The sequence below is a fragment of the Triticum aestivum genome, chromosome 1D (assembly GCF_018294505.1).
Source record: "Triticum aestivum cultivar Chinese Spring chromosome 1D, IWGSC CS RefSeq v2.1, whole genome shotgun sequence".
NCBI classification, from domain to species: Eukaryota; Viridiplantae; Streptophyta; class Magnoliopsida; order Poales; family Poaceae; genus Triticum; species Triticum aestivum.
The window spans coordinates 419,020,469-419,037,672 of record NC_057796.1 but is presented as its reverse complement, the minus strand read 5'-3'; the positions used below and the strand labels follow the sequence as shown (position 1 = coordinate 419,037,672).

General features: G+C 42.2%; 1 protein-coding gene across 2 annotated transcripts; it reads right to left on the bottom strand.

Annotated features, from left to right (window-relative positions):
- Positions 1-2,315: 2,315 nt before the first annotated feature.
- LOC123182545 (helicase and polymerase-containing protein TEBICHI) lies at positions 2,316-16,695 on the bottom strand. 2 transcript variants are annotated; one of them, XM_044595150.1, is made up of 28 exons: positions 16,538-16,695; positions 16,149-16,459; positions 15,852-16,011; positions 15,719-15,781; positions 14,722-15,621; positions 13,686-13,750; positions 13,366-13,471; positions 13,074-13,274; positions 12,301-12,501; positions 11,526-11,687; positions 11,199-11,435; positions 10,429-10,641; positions 9,950-10,300; positions 9,726-9,878; positions 9,271-9,462; positions 8,705-8,923; positions 8,493-8,607; positions 7,113-8,086; positions 6,749-6,946; positions 6,390-6,649; positions 5,242-5,431; positions 5,045-5,158; positions 4,602-4,954; positions 3,800-3,908; positions 3,595-3,735; positions 3,403-3,499; positions 3,167-3,317; positions 2,316-3,003 (listed from the first exon to the last, which is right to left on the bottom strand). In XM_044595150.1, the coding sequence occupies exons 1-27, from the start codon at positions 16,571-16,573 to the stop codon at positions 3,247-3,249; spliced, it is 6,192 nt and encodes a 2,063-aa protein (XP_044451085.1). In that variant the 5' UTR covers positions 16,574-16,695; the 3' UTR covers positions 2,316-3,003; positions 3,167-3,246. The 2 variants fall into 2 exon arrangements, with proteins under 2 accessions (XP_044451085.1, XP_044451086.1); XM_044595151.1 differs by having other exon boundaries at positions 2,316-2,992.
- Between the last annotated feature and the right edge of the window lie 509 nt (positions 16,696-17,204).

The following is a 17,204-nucleotide window of genomic DNA, read 5'->3' as shown; positions in this document are numbered from 1 at the left end:
TCCAACATATCCAACAAAGTAAAATAAAGAACCGATCAGTTAGAACTAGATGTCCAGATTTACGCCTCAGAGTCTCTATTGAATTCATACTCCAGTCAATTCATCTAAAAGCCCAAACTATGGGAGAGGGCCGAACATTATACTCCAACACTCCCCCTCACGTCTATACTCCTTTGGAGTTTATGACGTGGGCAGCGGAAGCGGTGCAATTATTTATTGCGTTCACTGGGTTTTGAACCCTGAAACTCTTGGTTGTAAGTTTATACACCTAACCAGTTCACCCAAAGGCAATATATTTCAACACTCCCCCTCACGTCTAGCCTTATTTAGTTCTTAGACATGGGATCGATGTAGCCTGCGGAGTCTTCTTTTATAATATAATGCGTTAAGTATGGAAGAGGGCCGGACATTATACTCCAACAGTTTCTAGTGTGAAATCTTGGCGGTACCGTCCTCTCTCCCAGTTGATCTATGAACTACGCCATTGCTGCGTTGACGAATGTTCTTGGCTACGTAGATAGCTCTTGACGGCTGGGCTGCTTGCTTGGGTTGTGGACGGTTTTCAGTTGGTGTGGTTATTATGTCCATGTCTGGATTGTGTGACTTTGTTGGGTTGTGTGCATTTGCACCACCTTCGTCGACGGGAACGTCTTCTCCCACTGAAAGCGCATCGCCGGAAATCCTGAAATAAATTCAGGAACAATGCGAGCACCAGGACTTGAACCCTGATGGGTTAGGTATACCATTGTCCCTCTAACCATCCAACCACAGGTTGGTTCGCCTACACATTGCATCTATCCTATATGACTTTGCTATATATTTACTGTTGTGACCATTTGTTTGTGTGTAGGTATTAATTGTGTGTATACTAATAATGCAGAGGCAGGTGTGAGCAGTAGTGGGAGTGGGAGAGAGAGAAGAGAGAACATGAATAGGATTAGGATGGTGTGTGTACATATTGTGTTGGTTTTTTAAGGGTAGACATATTGTGTTTGTATCCCTTTCATCTTACATTATAAAAAGCATCCTTTATGAAATAAACAAATGTGTGTACCCAACAATTTTTCTATTAGAAATAGAAAAGAACATGTAAATTTACAATGTGTACTCATCATGTATGAACACGAGACGAACCAAAGAAAAATCCCAAATAACTGCGCGCACGAGTACATGGCCTCAGAAGAAGTAGCCGAAGACGAGCGCGGTGAGGGACGCCATGGCGACAGCCGGGGCGGCAGACGACGCGCCAGAGGCCGGTGCTGGAGCTGGTCCATCGGCTGCGGAGACCGTGCCGACCATGACGGCGGCGGCTGCCGCCACGGCGAGGATCCTGAGCTTCAGAGTAACCGCCATTTGCTTCCTCGGCTGGCGTTGCTGCAATGAACTAGTAGCAAAGATGACTGTTGCTGGGAGGGAACTGGAGATGTTGTCAGGCTTGTGATCTTCGATGGAGGATTAGAGATCATTTGGGGGGTTATATATAGTAGTAGTACTTGGAGTTGGAGACTGAGACTTTGGCTTGGAAACAAAGGCTTGTAGCTGTAATCCTTCTGGCCGGCCGGCCAATGCTTGGCTGGTCTGGTTGGCCGCTTCGCTGGCTATTGTTTGGTTAGGGTTAAATTATCAGCTGTTGGGAGAGATAGATGGAGCGGCTGGCCAGCAGCTAGCAGTTGTGTTGTTGCCTTTTGGTCCCCGTTTGTGCTGATTGCATGCCACGTGCTCTGTTGTGTGATGAGCTGGTTTTTGCATTATGGAACCATGGGATGCTCTGCTGGTTACAACTTACAACTCACAAATTTTGATTTTGTTTTGTTTTTAGCTGACTTTGTGGCTCCTGTTGCAATTAATCAACTTGCAACTTACAACTACTCTGTCAAGGGGGCAATAATACTACTTCCTCTGATCTGAATTAATTGGTGCAGCCTCTATACAATGGCTGATGCTCCAACTACAAAAGGATGATGGTGGGCAGGGGCTAGTGAAGACATTGACCAAATTTCGCCAAATCAACCAGTCTTAGGAGTCATACTGTCCTTGTCACTAACATAAACCAACGCAAACCAAAAATGTTACTCGCTATTGTAAGCAGACAACACGGTAAAAATATTGCAAGTAAACCAGCAATATTGCACATACCTTGTTGAACAACCGACAAGATGAACCAGATATTCGACGAGTTAAAATGACCAAAACCCAGGTCCACCATATATGAGCTGGGCTCAAACCTTATACACCCCTGTATATCATTCAGTGAACACAGGTAACATCATTGCAATTACAATTATGCACACATTGATTTTCTACAGGGGGCAATATGCAAGCATCAAAAACATTGTTGCTCTGCCCTAACTTTTTTTTTATCATCAGTTCAGTTGCATGATATGTACATCCTTTTTTCTATCGCTACATTCTTTTTATGTCAGCAGGAGAGCTGCTAAGATTCCATTGATCTTAGCCAGGATGGCCAAGCACAACAGCAAACCGAACAAAAGAGAAAAGGAAGGGGAAGACAAAAGGTAGACACTGGATGCCTACACCATGAGGAACAACTGTACAAACACTGGTGCAAACGCACTCGGCCAGAGAATGGAGCCACCAGGTTGGTTCCTGTGGGTGGCCTCATCTGTGGTGATGGATGGCTCGGGATGGGGAGCCCTTCCCTTCCATGTCGAAAATGTGTAGATTCCGCTCTCCAAATTTCCCAGCAAACAAGATGCCCTAAGCTTCAGGCAATGCATTCATAAAATATGTACAAGCTTGCTCGGTGATATCCTCAAAGAAATTTGAGGAACTGCATGCACACTCATCGTGTCCTCTTGCCAGGTATGCTCTCGAAAAAATGACCTCTTGCCAGTTGTAATCTCTGAGTTGATTGGTGATGGAATAATCGCCTTCATATGCCACAACGCATCACAGGTCATGATTTGATACCATATCAAAAGACACAAAGCAACCATGGGCCCATCTGATAGAGACCAGAAAGCATCATGACCTGATTGAATCCTAGTTCCAGAGACACCCAAAAGAGACCAAAGGCGAATTAATTTCATCAAACCAAATAGAAAACGTGCGCAGTAAGGCATGTAATCTATGTGGTAGATCAAACGTGGCATCAGAGAAGCATTAACGGTAGATCAAATGTTGCTTCAGAGAAGTTAGAACTAACCCAGCTTTATGATGGCAATGGCTATTGGTCTTGAAGATGAAAAATGTGATTTCCTGGGTACTGTGAAGTGGCATTCACCATCAAGGCTCTGGCCGGAAAGGCTGAAGAGAACCCCAAGTTTTTCCAACCTTTACTTTAGCACGTAAAGGTACTGGGCAAGAAACAAACAGCAATTCAGTTTTCAGCTTTGAAATGAAAATCGACCGATACCATTCAGTTCAGCATAAAAATGATACCCAAGAGTGAAGCTGCAGTTTCCATGCTTATCTGTAGCAGATTTACAGCGTCTGCTACCATAGACGGGTCAACTTCAAGCACAAGTTCATCATGCACCTACAAAATGCAAAACATAACTCTAAGCTATCTATATTTAAAAAATAAATAAACAGAAAGCGAGAAAAATGGGTGATGACCACGTTGTAAAATACCTGCAAAAGAAGGTGACACCGCCCTCTGATTTGTGAAAAGTTTTGCATAAGCCCATCCATGGAATCAACTGTGTTACTCCCATTGGTAATTACAGAATGAACCTTAAGCATAGCCACCTTGATAATATCAGCAGCAGAACCCTGCATATAATAATACATTAATACAATGAAACTAGCAACAAAAGCAGGACAAACGTTTGCTAACCTGGCAAATAGAATTAACTGCTTGTCTCTGTGCTTGAGCTTTCTCTCTGCTGTTTCCAGCGGTAATTTTTGAAAGAAAACGTCTCCGTCCCATCAAGGTCTCAATGTATCTGTAAGATATTATAATTTTGAAGTTACCTTGAGTAAGCTTTGATGCGGTGGTACTAAAAAAAAGTGGAGTGGAGAATACATATTCCATAATAGGGTGACGCATGTGAATGCGGATATATGTTGAAAAGGCTCATTTGTCATTGATGTTGGATAGAACCAGGGGTCAGAAAACCAGCAGCCAGTACCGCTGGATTGCTGCTGGTTTTCTCCTAAACAAATGGGTCCTTCTTCAAAATGTTCAAAAATGCCTCTAGTGTATATTTCAAGCTTTAAATCACGAAGTAGTTTTGAAAGAGCAAACCAGGCAAAGAAGCACTTTCTTGAATCCCGGATAGAACTAAATTATTGTAGTGTCAGACTACCCTATCTTTGAGATAAGAAATGGTATTCCCAATATAAGATAGACAATAATGTGATTTAATATATGTATGGAAAGGGGTTAGCATAACAACATGCAATATCAGATGACTTCAAGGAACCTTTGAAGTTTATATTTAAAATATCAACCAAAGTTATAATGGAAAGTATGCTAATGTTGGAGAAACAATCAAGAGATACATGTGAATGATTAATAGAAATGTTTAGACTAATAATGTTTTCATAGACCTAATGAACAATTCCGAACCAGCATCAAGGAAGACAACGCATATTAGAAATTATGAGGAGAAATGGCTACTGAAAAGAAAACTCACCCTTTTTGGCGACATGATGCCACAGCTTGTTGTAGCCACGAAGAAACGCCTGGAAAGAATCTCTTGAAACTCTGAATTTTCTGTGCAGCTTCCGCTGGGCTGCATTCAAGTTGTTCTGCAAGGGAGTTGGCGCCCATTCCATAAAGGATGCCATAAATAAATCTCTTTGTGTTATCTCGGTCCTTAGAAGAGACCAAAGACTCTTCTTTGCCACTCCATCTTGAGGCAATCATAGTAAACACATCAACATCTGGTTTACTTAGAAGCTCGATCAATACAGGATCTTTAGAAAAATGCGCCATAAAACGCAGCTCTATCTGGGAGTAATCGGCAGTTACCAACAACCAGTTTTCCTATTAAAAGAAAGAGAGAGGCCATGAAATTATCATCATAGCTGTTTTAGGAATATTCAAAAGGCAAACAATGGTTGAAACGAGCAATACTTGAGTGGGAACAAAAAATTCACGGGCATTGATTTCATGATGATCAACCATTGACATGCTTGTGAAATCTTTATCGTTCTTTCTTGTTGTGAAATCCACCATGTGCTCAACACTCTGCAAATAATAATTCAGACAGTTATTGGTAACTATATATGAATATCAAACCAAATGAAACATAAGGATAAAAGGTGAATAACCTGGAGATTTGGCTCTTCCATTGATAGACGGCCAGTAGCAGTTGATGTCTGAAGCCAATTTCCATGTATGATGTACCTTTGGGATTGGATGCACAACTTAGCCCGTGAACAAATGGACCCCAATGTGCCATTCAACAGTTTGGCCAATGTTCTATGTTCCTTAATTACTGAGACGATTGGGTGTAGATCCCTGAAGAAAAAAGAAGAAAATACACTATTTAAAAAAACTAAATAAGGCCCTCACAAATTACTGATCAACTACTTAACAAAAAATACTGATCTACTCCTCCGTATGAAAATATTGATACAGAGGTAGTAATTGACAAGTTCAGCTGGAGCTATTCTAGTCCACATTCGCCACGACTTTGTTGTCAACAGTTGAGTAGCTGAATGTTGAAGAAAGATTGAGGAAACAAGGACAAAGTGCCAAAAAATCAAATAGATGTGATAGAAAATAAAGAAGATTCTCCCAGACAAGCTTACAGGTGTTTGTGCTCAGAGTGGCTTGTCTGAGCATAAGCATCTTCAAGTTCTCGAGATTGCTCTGCTGATGCCCTGATATTACATGGCATCTCATAGAGTGTCTTTGTGGAAAGAAGCTCAATTATTCTAGTTTTCTCCATTTTTATTGTGTGGCATGTGTTTCTTGCACCTCATGAGCGCACCAGTCTGACAGTGACAGCTCAATCGGTTGAACTGTTTTTTAGAAGATGTAGTGCTGAGCATAAAGATATCGCTGTTGACCAACTGGTGCCGATTTCTAAGACGTTCACTTAGAAGGTGCCTGACGCGGGCCTAGATGGAACTCAAATGAACGCAGCGGCAATAGGGGAAGTGAAGCTTGGTGAGATGACAGCGATGGTTTATCATGACCTGTGTGAGAGAGAGACTGGCATGCTCCCTAGCAATTGGCAACTCATATGTAATTTGAATTAATAGTGTAAATCATGTAAAATCCTCTGAGGTTGGGACTAATGTCTTAGCCTTAACAGATTTAGAAATTTGCTTCAGACTGACAAAAGAATCAACAGAATAACAGTTACTCCGTCTAAAGTAGTGATCTAAACACTCTTATAGTCCTTTACAGAGGGAGTGCTAAGCATGAAAAATGTTCACCTCCCAAACAATGTAGAAATAATAAACATTACCTTAGATGGTCTAGACACTGCTTGTCAGTGCTAGGATGCAACTTCCCTTTCTCACACCCTTTTGGGACTGGCAGTTTTAAGTGAGTAAAAAGAATGTCAGCGATGTCAGCATTTGCATTTAGTGAGAAACTCTTGCCCGCTAATTTGTATGCTTCTTTGTCTAGCTCCTTCAGCCTTGTTATTATAATATGCCTCGCACGGAGACATGCATCCATGTCAGCACCAATTCCCCATAATTCCATATCAGCAAGCACATTTACCTATCCATAAATATATCATTAGTACTAAAGCATTTATTTTTTAATGAGGTATTAAAGCATTCCGTAACAATTTGCATTAGGCAAAGGTGCAGAATATACCAATGGACCCTCAACTGTTTCAATCAAATCACTGAGATTTTGAGAAACAAGCAACTTCAGCAAAACAGAACCCAGCGCTCTTGTCTGCACAGCACGCCTACAGCAACCATTGTGAGCTGCTTTGTGCATCTGATTCCTCCATCTGCCATCCCGATTTGCTGCTGCTGCAGCCTCACTTGGTAGCCGTCTCTTCACTAACTATTTATCAGAAATAAATCAGAATTTAGATGACAGAAAAACATTTGAAATAGCTCGAAATTAAAATTAGAAATGGTTGGCTGTTGGAGAAGTTGAAAGAAATCAGTTTTTTTCTGGAAAAATGTATTATAAAAGGAACTGTGGGTCACAAAATAAAATACTGTACCTTCTCGAGGTTTGGCACTGTTTTGCTTTCCTCGTCTGGCCAGAGAATCCATGCCACCAAGCATATGTCCAACCCATTATAGACAGAGATTGGTGGTAGTAACACATATGTGCTGTCTAGGACTTCAATATTGTTCAATGTTTTAGGGTCGAGGTGAAGCCTAGCAAGCCGTTGACAAGAAACACAGGGAGATTTAAGTGCCTGAATCTGATTCTTCAAATTCCATGTCGTTTTCTTGACACTCTTTTGCTGCATAATGCCAACTATTCTACTCCATCTTTTCCTAAATCCTTCCCACAGTTCAACAGAATCATTGCTACCAGTTGGGGTTAGGTCTTTCGGGAAATTGCAGTAGTAGACGGGTGAATTTTCCCAGCAAACAGCTAACCCAAGAATTTCAAAAATGGTCAAAGATAGTTTACTTGATCTCTTAACAAAATGAAGATCAAAAGAAAATTCATCAACAGAAGACCACTGATCAAGGAAACCATCGAACCCTCCAGGGAAGTTATGTGCATTGACAGGACCTTTGTCAGCCACATTTCTGCTGGGCAACGTTGATAAAGGTGATGCTTCTTGCATACTAGCAATGTTGACACTATTCGCTATTCCTTGGCTCTCTTTAATATGAATGGTAGAAACAGGGTGCATATCCTCCCCTACAATCTCTGTAGAAGCCCTTTGAGGAACATAATCAGAGCAGATGTTTCTTTCATCGCCAACATGTGCCCCTAAAACTGACTCATGGCACTTAGCATGACCTGCACCAGGAAATACCATGACATCTCGAGGTGGAGAGTCCTCACTAGCTGGGAGCAGAGGTGTGGTAAACTGAGGAACTTCTACCCCAAGTGATTTGAAAGCTGAGAATGCTGCTACTCTGGCTGCTTCTGCCTCCTCAAGAACAATTCTGCGAGCTCCATTTTTTATTTTCTTGGCTATACCAAATTGCATTCGCCGTAACCCAGAATCATCTAATCAATTGAATAAAATGACATAAGAGAAGGCAAATGCACAAAAAAATAACCAAATCATGGATATAAAAGACTGACCAAAAAGCAACTACGTAACTACTGATGGAAACAAAAGCAGATGGAGCAAGTAAATGCTAATATGGAATACTTAACAGCACATTCGAACTATGTGCACTTGTGCGGGCCTTCTCCAGAAGACAAAAGGTCCTTTGTTCCATAGTAATTTGTGAGTTCCACTACTACTGCCGCTGCTGATTTAATACTACTGCTATTGCTGCTATTACCACCAACACCACCACTTACCAGTAATACACTACTGCTGCTTACACAAGATCCAGTAAGTTACATGAAAAGGTACATCAAACATATTAGAAGGCAAAAGCTCAAGTATAGATGGAGCACCGACCTTGACCAGACCAAGAATTCTCGAAAAGAGCTTTTGCAATTTCAGGAATAGATGCTTCAGCAATTGTAACAGGGGTACGCAAACCAGAGTTATAAAGAGCCCTTGCACGTGAGCCCTGCATCCATGATACATACAATGACTCAATAAGGTAAGAATATGCAAGTCGCAAGTGGCAGTACTTGGATAAGTCATCTAATAGTGACATGACAAACCTTGACGAATGGAATTGTTGTAAGTTCTGCGATCTCTGCCCTAACTCCAAACGAGACACGGTTTTGGAACTTGGCAACAAGACCTTCTAAATCCTGCCAACCAAGTCTCTGACAAAAGGCAGAAACCATTGAAGCAAACCTGCCAGCATTTTCCTGCAAGGCTTGAATCGTACCTCTAGCAACTTTAAATGATTCACAAACATCTGTGACAGGAATCTCCTGGAAGATTGAAAAAATTAAATGCATTAAAACTTCATATATTAATCACACTATATATGTAAATGTGAAAAGACACCAAAACATTAAAGCCATATCACTTGGCCAGCACTCCCTTCCTTTCAGTTTATAAGGCACGCTCATATTCCAAGATCATCAGCTTAACCAACGAAGTATCTACTATATACTCGTAGTACGCAAAGTATACTATATAACTCATAATTCGTCGGTCAATTGATGATCTAGAAATACGTGTGTGCCTTATAAACGAGAAAGAGAGGGAATACAATAGATCAATGTCAGGAATAGTAAGTTATCTGGTAAATAATCAACTAGAAGTTGAATTATACCTGAGCCAGCCTTGATATCATCAGCGCCACATAAAAGCGCTTAGATACTCTAAGCGACTGGTCATTAATAAGAGTGTTTGCACCAGAACCTCCACTAGTGTTTTTCTTGGGCCTTCCACGAATAGGCATTGCTGCCCCATGAGCCATGTGCATCAAGAAAGGTTCTGTTACTCCAACCCGGTTGCCAACTGACTGCGTTCAAGATTACCAAAAAAATTAACAATCCAAAAAATAAAATAGATGTGCACTACGTGACAATGAATTGCTAGTGTACAAATGTTTGATTTTGACATACTTTGCACCAATTGTCGTTATCACGACAAGGTTGCTATTTGAAAATAGACTTGCAAAAATTATCTTGGTGTCCAATGAAAACAAGTATAATTTGAAAATAGTACACACGATCAAATTAAATGTCAGAAACAAGTTTTCCAGATGCAACAGAAGATGTGTACCTGCTCAAGAGAAGACAGTTGCATGAACCTCTCGTAGTATAACTCCCAGTCAGGTTCAACTTCTACATTTATGGGGGTTACCAAGTAGACTAAATGCAAATCAGATGCCAGAACAAAACCTTCTCTTGCCCTTGAAAGATCATCAAGCACAACCTGTAGTGATAAACAATGGTTGGTAACGCCTAATGAAAAATAAAGAAAACATACAAGAGAAAGTAACCTACCAGTGATTCCTCAGGATTGAGAGAACTGCCAAAAGATGCTCGCCCAAGTGGAGTGGTGGAGTATATCTTGGTGTCATTGTTCCACTCAACAAACCTTTTATGGCATAACCAACGAAGAGAGTCTTGAGCAGACTTTACGACATCGTCAAAAGATTTGGTGGAGTTAAGCAGCGTACATCTCACATATCGATGAATATCACTTGCAGTTTGCACGATCCCACCAGCAACAACTTCCATAATTGCATGAGTCATTCCATTTTTGTCTTCTGAGAGGCATGACTGCAAGGGGGGACAATCACTTCTAACAATACCTGTTATCCTCTTTACCTCTTCAGGCCTACATACAAGTATCTGTATTCAAACATATGTATCAGAAGAAACCTTGTAATTTGGCCGCAGGTCAAAAAATAAGAATTATTTCTCAGTGCATAAATGAATAGCTACAAACTTAAAATGCCAATGTAGGTTGTATAGCTTACACTCTCTCCTTTTGTGTCTATTCCAGTTCGACCAGCACGGCCAGCCATCTGTCTATAGCGAGTCCCATCAATGAAATCACGACCTATCCTAGGTTGCCTGAATATAACTCGTCTGGCAGGCAAGTTTACTCCAGCAGCTAAAGTTGATGTGGCAGTCAAAACTCGGACAAGGCCTTTACGGTAGCATGTTTCCACAATGTCTCTCTCCTCAACCTGACAAAAGAGTGGGTTGTAGAAGTCATTAAAAGCAGAACAGAGACATGTATTATGAACTTGTGAGCTGGTGGTGCATTCTCATCATGATCATCAAAAACATGTACTTGCACTGAAAACTGAAAGAGAAAAGGTGTCATGAAATTCAAAGGAGCAACATTTCCACAATGTCTCATTAACCTGAAAAATAGCAGGCTGTAACAGGCACTAAAGACAGAATGAGACACAGATCATAAACTCCATCTGGTGGTGCATTCGCATCATGATCATAAAAAATATATGTACTTGCACGTGAAAACTGAAAGAGAGAAGTTGTCATGAAACCAAAAGAGCAACGTTTTTCCCCACAAGAATAAAAGCAATGTTTTCACGGCCATAAACATACTCAAACAGCAACCTACTCAACCGCAGTAAAAATGGGCATTCAGATATTTAATGCAACTTGCAAATGCCCACAGCAGCAATAACAGCAAGAGAATGGTGTCAAATTAAACAGTCAGACGTAGATTATATTGTTGTAAATGATGAAGGTAGAATGTAGAGTAAAAATATATTACCGTGAGACCAGCATGGTGGTATGCAACACCAAATGGAAGGGTTTCTTCCAATACAGGATCTAACCCAGCAGGACACCTCTTCAAGGCTTCAACTGCAGAAGCAGCATCTCGGAACTCTGAGCCTTCTTTTGAACCAACATTAGCTACTTTCAAGTACTTTGCAATATGCTTTGCAGTTGATTCACAGCCTTTTCGGCTGGAGCAAAACAAAAGAACAGAATGACCCTCCAGAACAACCTGAAGGGGCAAAATGAGTGGATTATGCATTAATCTTAGGAACTAGAGAAAAGAACTGGGAATGGCTGGAGAGTTTTATATTGAATTTACCTCATTGCACAACTCAACAATATGATCTGGATCCTTACCACCAATATCAGCTATTTTTGGAAGTACGCGTACAATATTCATGTCTTTATCAAATATTTGATTACCAACTTTGATAAACTCCTCCAATGGGACGGGTCGAAAGGCAGTTTGATAAAGTGCGGCCTGGTGTTGCGTCAGAGAGCCATCAATTATCAAAAAGTTTGCAATGAAGTATAATATCGCTTTGTACAGGACAATGAAAGACATTCAAACGTTCCTATGGCCCCATAAAAAACAGGCCTTGTAGTCCTGTACAAACCTCATAAATTGGGTTCCGGGTGCTAGAAACAAATTAGGTTGCATAACGAATAGTACAATAAAGTTGATCACAGGGCTAGCTTGTAGGCTCCATAACAACAGTCACATAGTTTGGTGATTGAACATTTTTATTGAACACATAGTAGGCGCTGAAGAGATTTTAGTTGACTACTGACAAAAAATAATGTATGCATCAACTCTGCAGAATTTCTACTAATTTACTATATTTGTGCTGTAGCGTGCACTGCATATCCACTGACTGCTAGGCCGCGGCTTAGGCACTAGCTGCTGTTTACCTAACACCGAGCACTTTTTAGAGAAACAAATCATACAAGAAATTTCCATCTATTAATATGGTGATATAACTCCAGTCGTAGAGTTAATCATCTCTGGATAGTTGCACAGCATGCCTGTTTAAGGTAGACAACAACATTGACAAAAAAGTAGATATGGATGAAAGCGACAATAGAGTTCTTACTTGAAGCCAGTCAGCTACAGCTGCAACGTTGGGCATAGTAGCACTCATACCAATAATCTGTAATCCATGGGTAGCACCCGCCTTCCCACTGCTAGAACCTGAAGTTTCTCCACTAGATGACCCTGAATTTCCTTCACCAGCAGCATACCGAAGTTTTGTGAGCATCAGCTCCAAAAGGTACCCTCTGTGCTGATCACCAACCTATAAAACAGTTGTATATTAGAGAAACTTTTCAGATGTGTAAACAGGAAAAACTTTACATGTCCTTCAACAATGAGGAAGCAGGAGTAAGGAGGGTATAACTACTTCAGAAGTTCAGATGACAAGAGGGGCCTGGATGCACTCATGCATAGATAAAGATATCCTTCATATTATAATGGCTGCTTTAAAGGCAGTTCTATTTGTATTGTTGGAGTGTAGGATACTTTGACGAAGTGTATTCCCTTCTTCAGAGACATAAAAATAGGGCTACGCATATGTGCTTGTAATTGTGAATTCAAGGGTTTCCCATACGTTGCCTCGCCATTGAATTGCAGAATTACTTAGATACAATTGCATGCCTATTCTTAATGGTGCTAATGTATTATACTAACTTTTTAGTATACAATCATACATGAGTTCAAATGTACAAGTCAAAAATCCCAGGAATACTGGACATGATTATGTCATGTGAGTAAACACAACGAACAAAGGTGAACCAAGAGATAAGAGATCTGGTGTCAAAAGAAAAAAGATAAAAGATCTTGAGAAGCACAATGGTTAGATGAACTTACCATATGAAGCTCATCTATTACAATTATACCAAGTTCAGAAAGGCGGCCATCCTCCAACAACTTGTTTACCAAAGAATTCGCCTTCTCTATGGTACATACAGCAACTGATGTATCTTTAGGAAGCGACCCTCCCCCCTGATTCCCATAGTAGCTACGGACATGCTTACCCAGTGGCGCAAGAAGTTGCTCGAGATGTTCAGCCTGTAAGAAGTTGAATAGTCAATTAATCAGAGCCCCAAAAAACCACGAGTTGAAGAGTACAAATATTGCTGAGCTCAATGCAAATATGTACCTTTTCAGCACATAATGAAACATATGGAAGGACTAGAATTGCTATCTTTTGACTGGACAATATCCGTCTCAACATCAGCACTTCAGCAACAAAACTTTTACCAGCACTGCAACATAAGAACAGCATAAGGCCCACCAGCAGATTTAAGAAGTTACATGGAATATGCACTGTTCTCACTTAATACTATTAATGAATCATAGAGAAGTACATATTTTAGAATAATGGAATCAAAAATCTACAGAAAAGCAACAAAATCAGGCTGAATCATTGGGTACTGAGACGAATCAACAGAAGAAAAAAACATGTAAACCTCCAAGTACCTCGTAGATGCGCAATATACAAGATTGCGATTCTCCAAGAGACCATCCACAAGTAAACACTCCACCTGCAATAGACATGGAACATAAATGAATAAAAGATAAGTAATGCAATCAAAAAAGTATTGTTGTTAAAGTACTGTGGGTATATTTACCCAACCAGGCACAGAAAGAGCAAATCAACACATGTGACACTGAACCTAACCATAATTTAGGGATTGTAATAGTTTGCAACTTTGGATATTTCTTTTTGGAGCTACCCTTTAGATTTCCTATTAAATAGTATTATCGTTTAGGTTCTAGAGCCAATATGTAAGGAACCCATTAACTGCTTATGATGGTACAGGATACTTCATAAGAAAAAATCGGATCTTTGGACAAGCACAAGACAGATGGTTTTTTTTAATAATTTGTTCCCCATAAGTGGGCAACACTTGGTTTTGGCGTAACATAATGGTCAAATACTCAAAAAAAATAAACTCAATGAAATATATAGCCGTTCGAGTGCACAAACACACCAATACAAAAACACATGCAAAATTCTGACATATACGTACTGTGCTCCAGAATAAACAAGGAAAAGTGTGTATTTGGGAAAGTAGTGCACTGCAATGGGTCAGGTTCGTCGGATGTAAAATAAATTGTGGAGAAGTAGTAAAAGCTTCTCCATCTGAATCCTTTGCATAGACCATATAGTAGAGAAGTAGCCCGTGGCATACGAACCACAGAATGTGGAGGAAATAGGTAGTTTGCAACTTTGCATATGATAAGAGGAGCATAAGTTGTGAGTTACAACAGAAGTTTGTAAGACAGTTTTTATTAACATGATTGAACTGACAGTACAGTCACACAATTTTACTAACTAAGAGCAGAGTACTGGACAGGATTAGCCAATGTACATAATAATGCTTGACAGGGGCGGCAATTTTATGTTGAACTAACAGTACAGTCACACAATTTTATGCTTGATAGGGGCAGCAATTTTATGTACATAAGAGTATGTGACATTTCATTGAAGGAAAAAACAGTCAAAGCTAACCTGCCATGGATATAGCTGTGGAATGCCTTTTTTCATGTATATAGCACAAAGCTCATGAGGGAGCCAGCTTGAGAGCTTGGAGTGATCCTTTAGAGGAACAGAGCTGGTAGGAGTGCAAGTTTCCACTCTTTGAGAAGCAAACTTACTCTTGGAATCTCTGTTAGGCTTGTCAGGATTCGAATGTGCAGCTAGCAGTTTAGTCTCACCATGGGTCAGTTGATTGAGGTCACTCTTAATCATACAAGAACCTCTGCTGCCCACATCAATTGAATGACCCATCCCTGCAGTTTTTGACTCTGACAAAGTAATTGTCTTAATGTCATCTACAGAATGCATGAGGTTTTCTGTTCTATGAAAGTTACTGTCCATCGGTCGACCCTGGTTCACTTGTGCACTTCCAGGAACAGTGTCACCTTTTTCTTTACCTTCCAGGTCTGAAACTTGAATTGCATCCTCATGAAAGAAGTCCAAATGCTTCACAGGCAAAGGAGAGTTGTTTTTATGCTGTCTACTTGCCACTGCTAATTCTGCTGTATTTGATAACGTGTCCATCTGCTTCATGGGATTGCTGCCTACTGTATTTTCACAGTTAAATTCCTCATTCCCTGATCTAGGAAGAGCCTTAGAACCCAGTGCAACTGCACAGGACGACTTGTCCTCTGCCGCATCACAGTGTCGCCTTCGAGGACCCTTATCAGCCATAGCAGAGACGTCATCAGCAAATTCCATTGCGGCATTCCAGAAGTCCTCCCCTGGCGATATCAGGGAGGATGCAGATTTTGGGGTCTCCCCAGGTGCTGCAGAAAACCCAGCCATTTTCTGCGCAGCATATGGGGTAAAGCTGGACCTTTGCAAGGCCGCAAATCCCTCACCGCTTAGCTTCGCCCCCTCATGTAACCCCTGCAAAAAGAACAACTTCGCATATCACCAAAAGCTACTAAAACATAGAATTTCACAGACAGCTTCGAAATTTGATGGTTCTTTGGATCCACCATACCTCAAGAGGTTGTGAAGCACCGTGATTACCGACCCATTTCAAGGGCATGTTATCCCCTGATTCCTGCAGTGCATAAAACCGTCAGTCACAGCTCCTGCATCACCTTCATCAGAGAATAATCATAAAGTCTTACCTTAACCCTTGGAACTTCGACGGCATCACAACGAGAAACGCACTGCTTCTTGGCAGATCTGTCGCCGCAGGGAGCCAGGAAGGAGTTGACCGCGCTCCTCTTCTGCTGCTTCTCCGGTTCGCGCTTGCCAGCATCAGGCATCATAACAGACGGGATATCGCTGCAACAAGGACGACAACAACCTGAATTTCGCGCAAGACAGTAATGGTTCTTGGCACCGAAACAACAAAGAATGGGTATCCTGCGGCAATGGGGACAAGACAGGTTCTTGGCACGAAAACGAGACGAATCGCTCACCTGCAGTAATGGGACAGGAACTCCATGGTGAACCGCTTCATCTCCAGGTCGTCCCCGTAGTCCGGCGCCACCGCCGCGGAATCGCCCGCATCGACATTCATCGCAGCGGCGGAATTGGCGATGTCGGCGTTCATGGACGCCGCGAGGCTCCTCCGGGCGCCCGAGGGGGAGCCGGCGAGGGCCGCTGACGACGCCGCCGCCGACGCCGCGGCGGCGGGAGGGGACCGGACCAGGTACCCCGCCAGGGAGCCCTTGGCGGCCCCGGGGCTCCCATGCTGCGACGAGGGCCGCCGCTTCTTGGCCGCGAAGAACTGCGGAGGGGCGGATCCGGCAGGGGCTTAGGGCCTGGAGGCGGGAGACGGTAGGGAAGAGCTAGGTTAGGGGATTACCTGGTCGACGTGGCCTCGGGAGGAGCCCGACGCCATTGCGGGAGGGGGGCGGCAGGGCAGGGCAGGGGCGGCGGTGCGGTTTTGGTTTGAAACTGGGGCTGCGGCAGGGGCGAGCGATTCAGGTGGGAGGGTGCTCTGTGTTGAGAAACCGGGTCAGCCCGGAGGGGTGGCGGCGGCCGCGTGCAAAACGCACGGGCCGGCCCCTCCCGTTTCTCCTCTTTTGTTAAGTGGGTACTTATCCCTTGTCCACCTACCCCCTATATAAAGCAACGAGGAGCCATCATTGTAACACCTGATCATTGATTAATAAAGCTGGTCTCCTCCATCTCCCTGTGTCACTTTTACTTTCGACTACTTCGTCTACGACGCTCGCTCTCGCTCCGCAACCTCGGACCGGACTCGCCGGCGGAGTTGCGGAACACGTTATCAGCACGCTTCGCTCCATCAACTCTCCGTCAAGCCTGCGTCAAGCCTGCATCACGCAGGCTTTCGTCGATCCCGCAGAGGTATAAGATCCGATCCCCACTCTTTGCAAAAATGGATTTCTCTCGTTACTACGATTCCGTTTTTGCGATTAGATTATTTTTCGGATACATCTACCTATGGTGTGGATTTCTCTCCCAAAGACCGAGCGGACGAACACGTCGCCGACCAATGTCGATGTTTT

Excerpts from the sequence above, each read along its gene's own strand:
- LOC123182545 (XM_044595150.1), bottom strand. The coding sequence starts at position 16,573 with ATGGCGTCGGGCTCCTCCCGAGGCCACGTCGACCAG. Across the intron at positions 10,301-10,428 it reads TAGACACAAAAGGAGAGAGT|ATACTTGTATGTAGGCCTGA; the intron begins GTAAGCTATACA and ends GTTTGAATACAG. Across the intron at positions 5,432-6,389 it reads CAGTGTCTAGACCATCTAAG|GGATCTACACCCAATCGTCT; the intron begins GTAATGTTTATT and ends TTTTTTCTTCAG.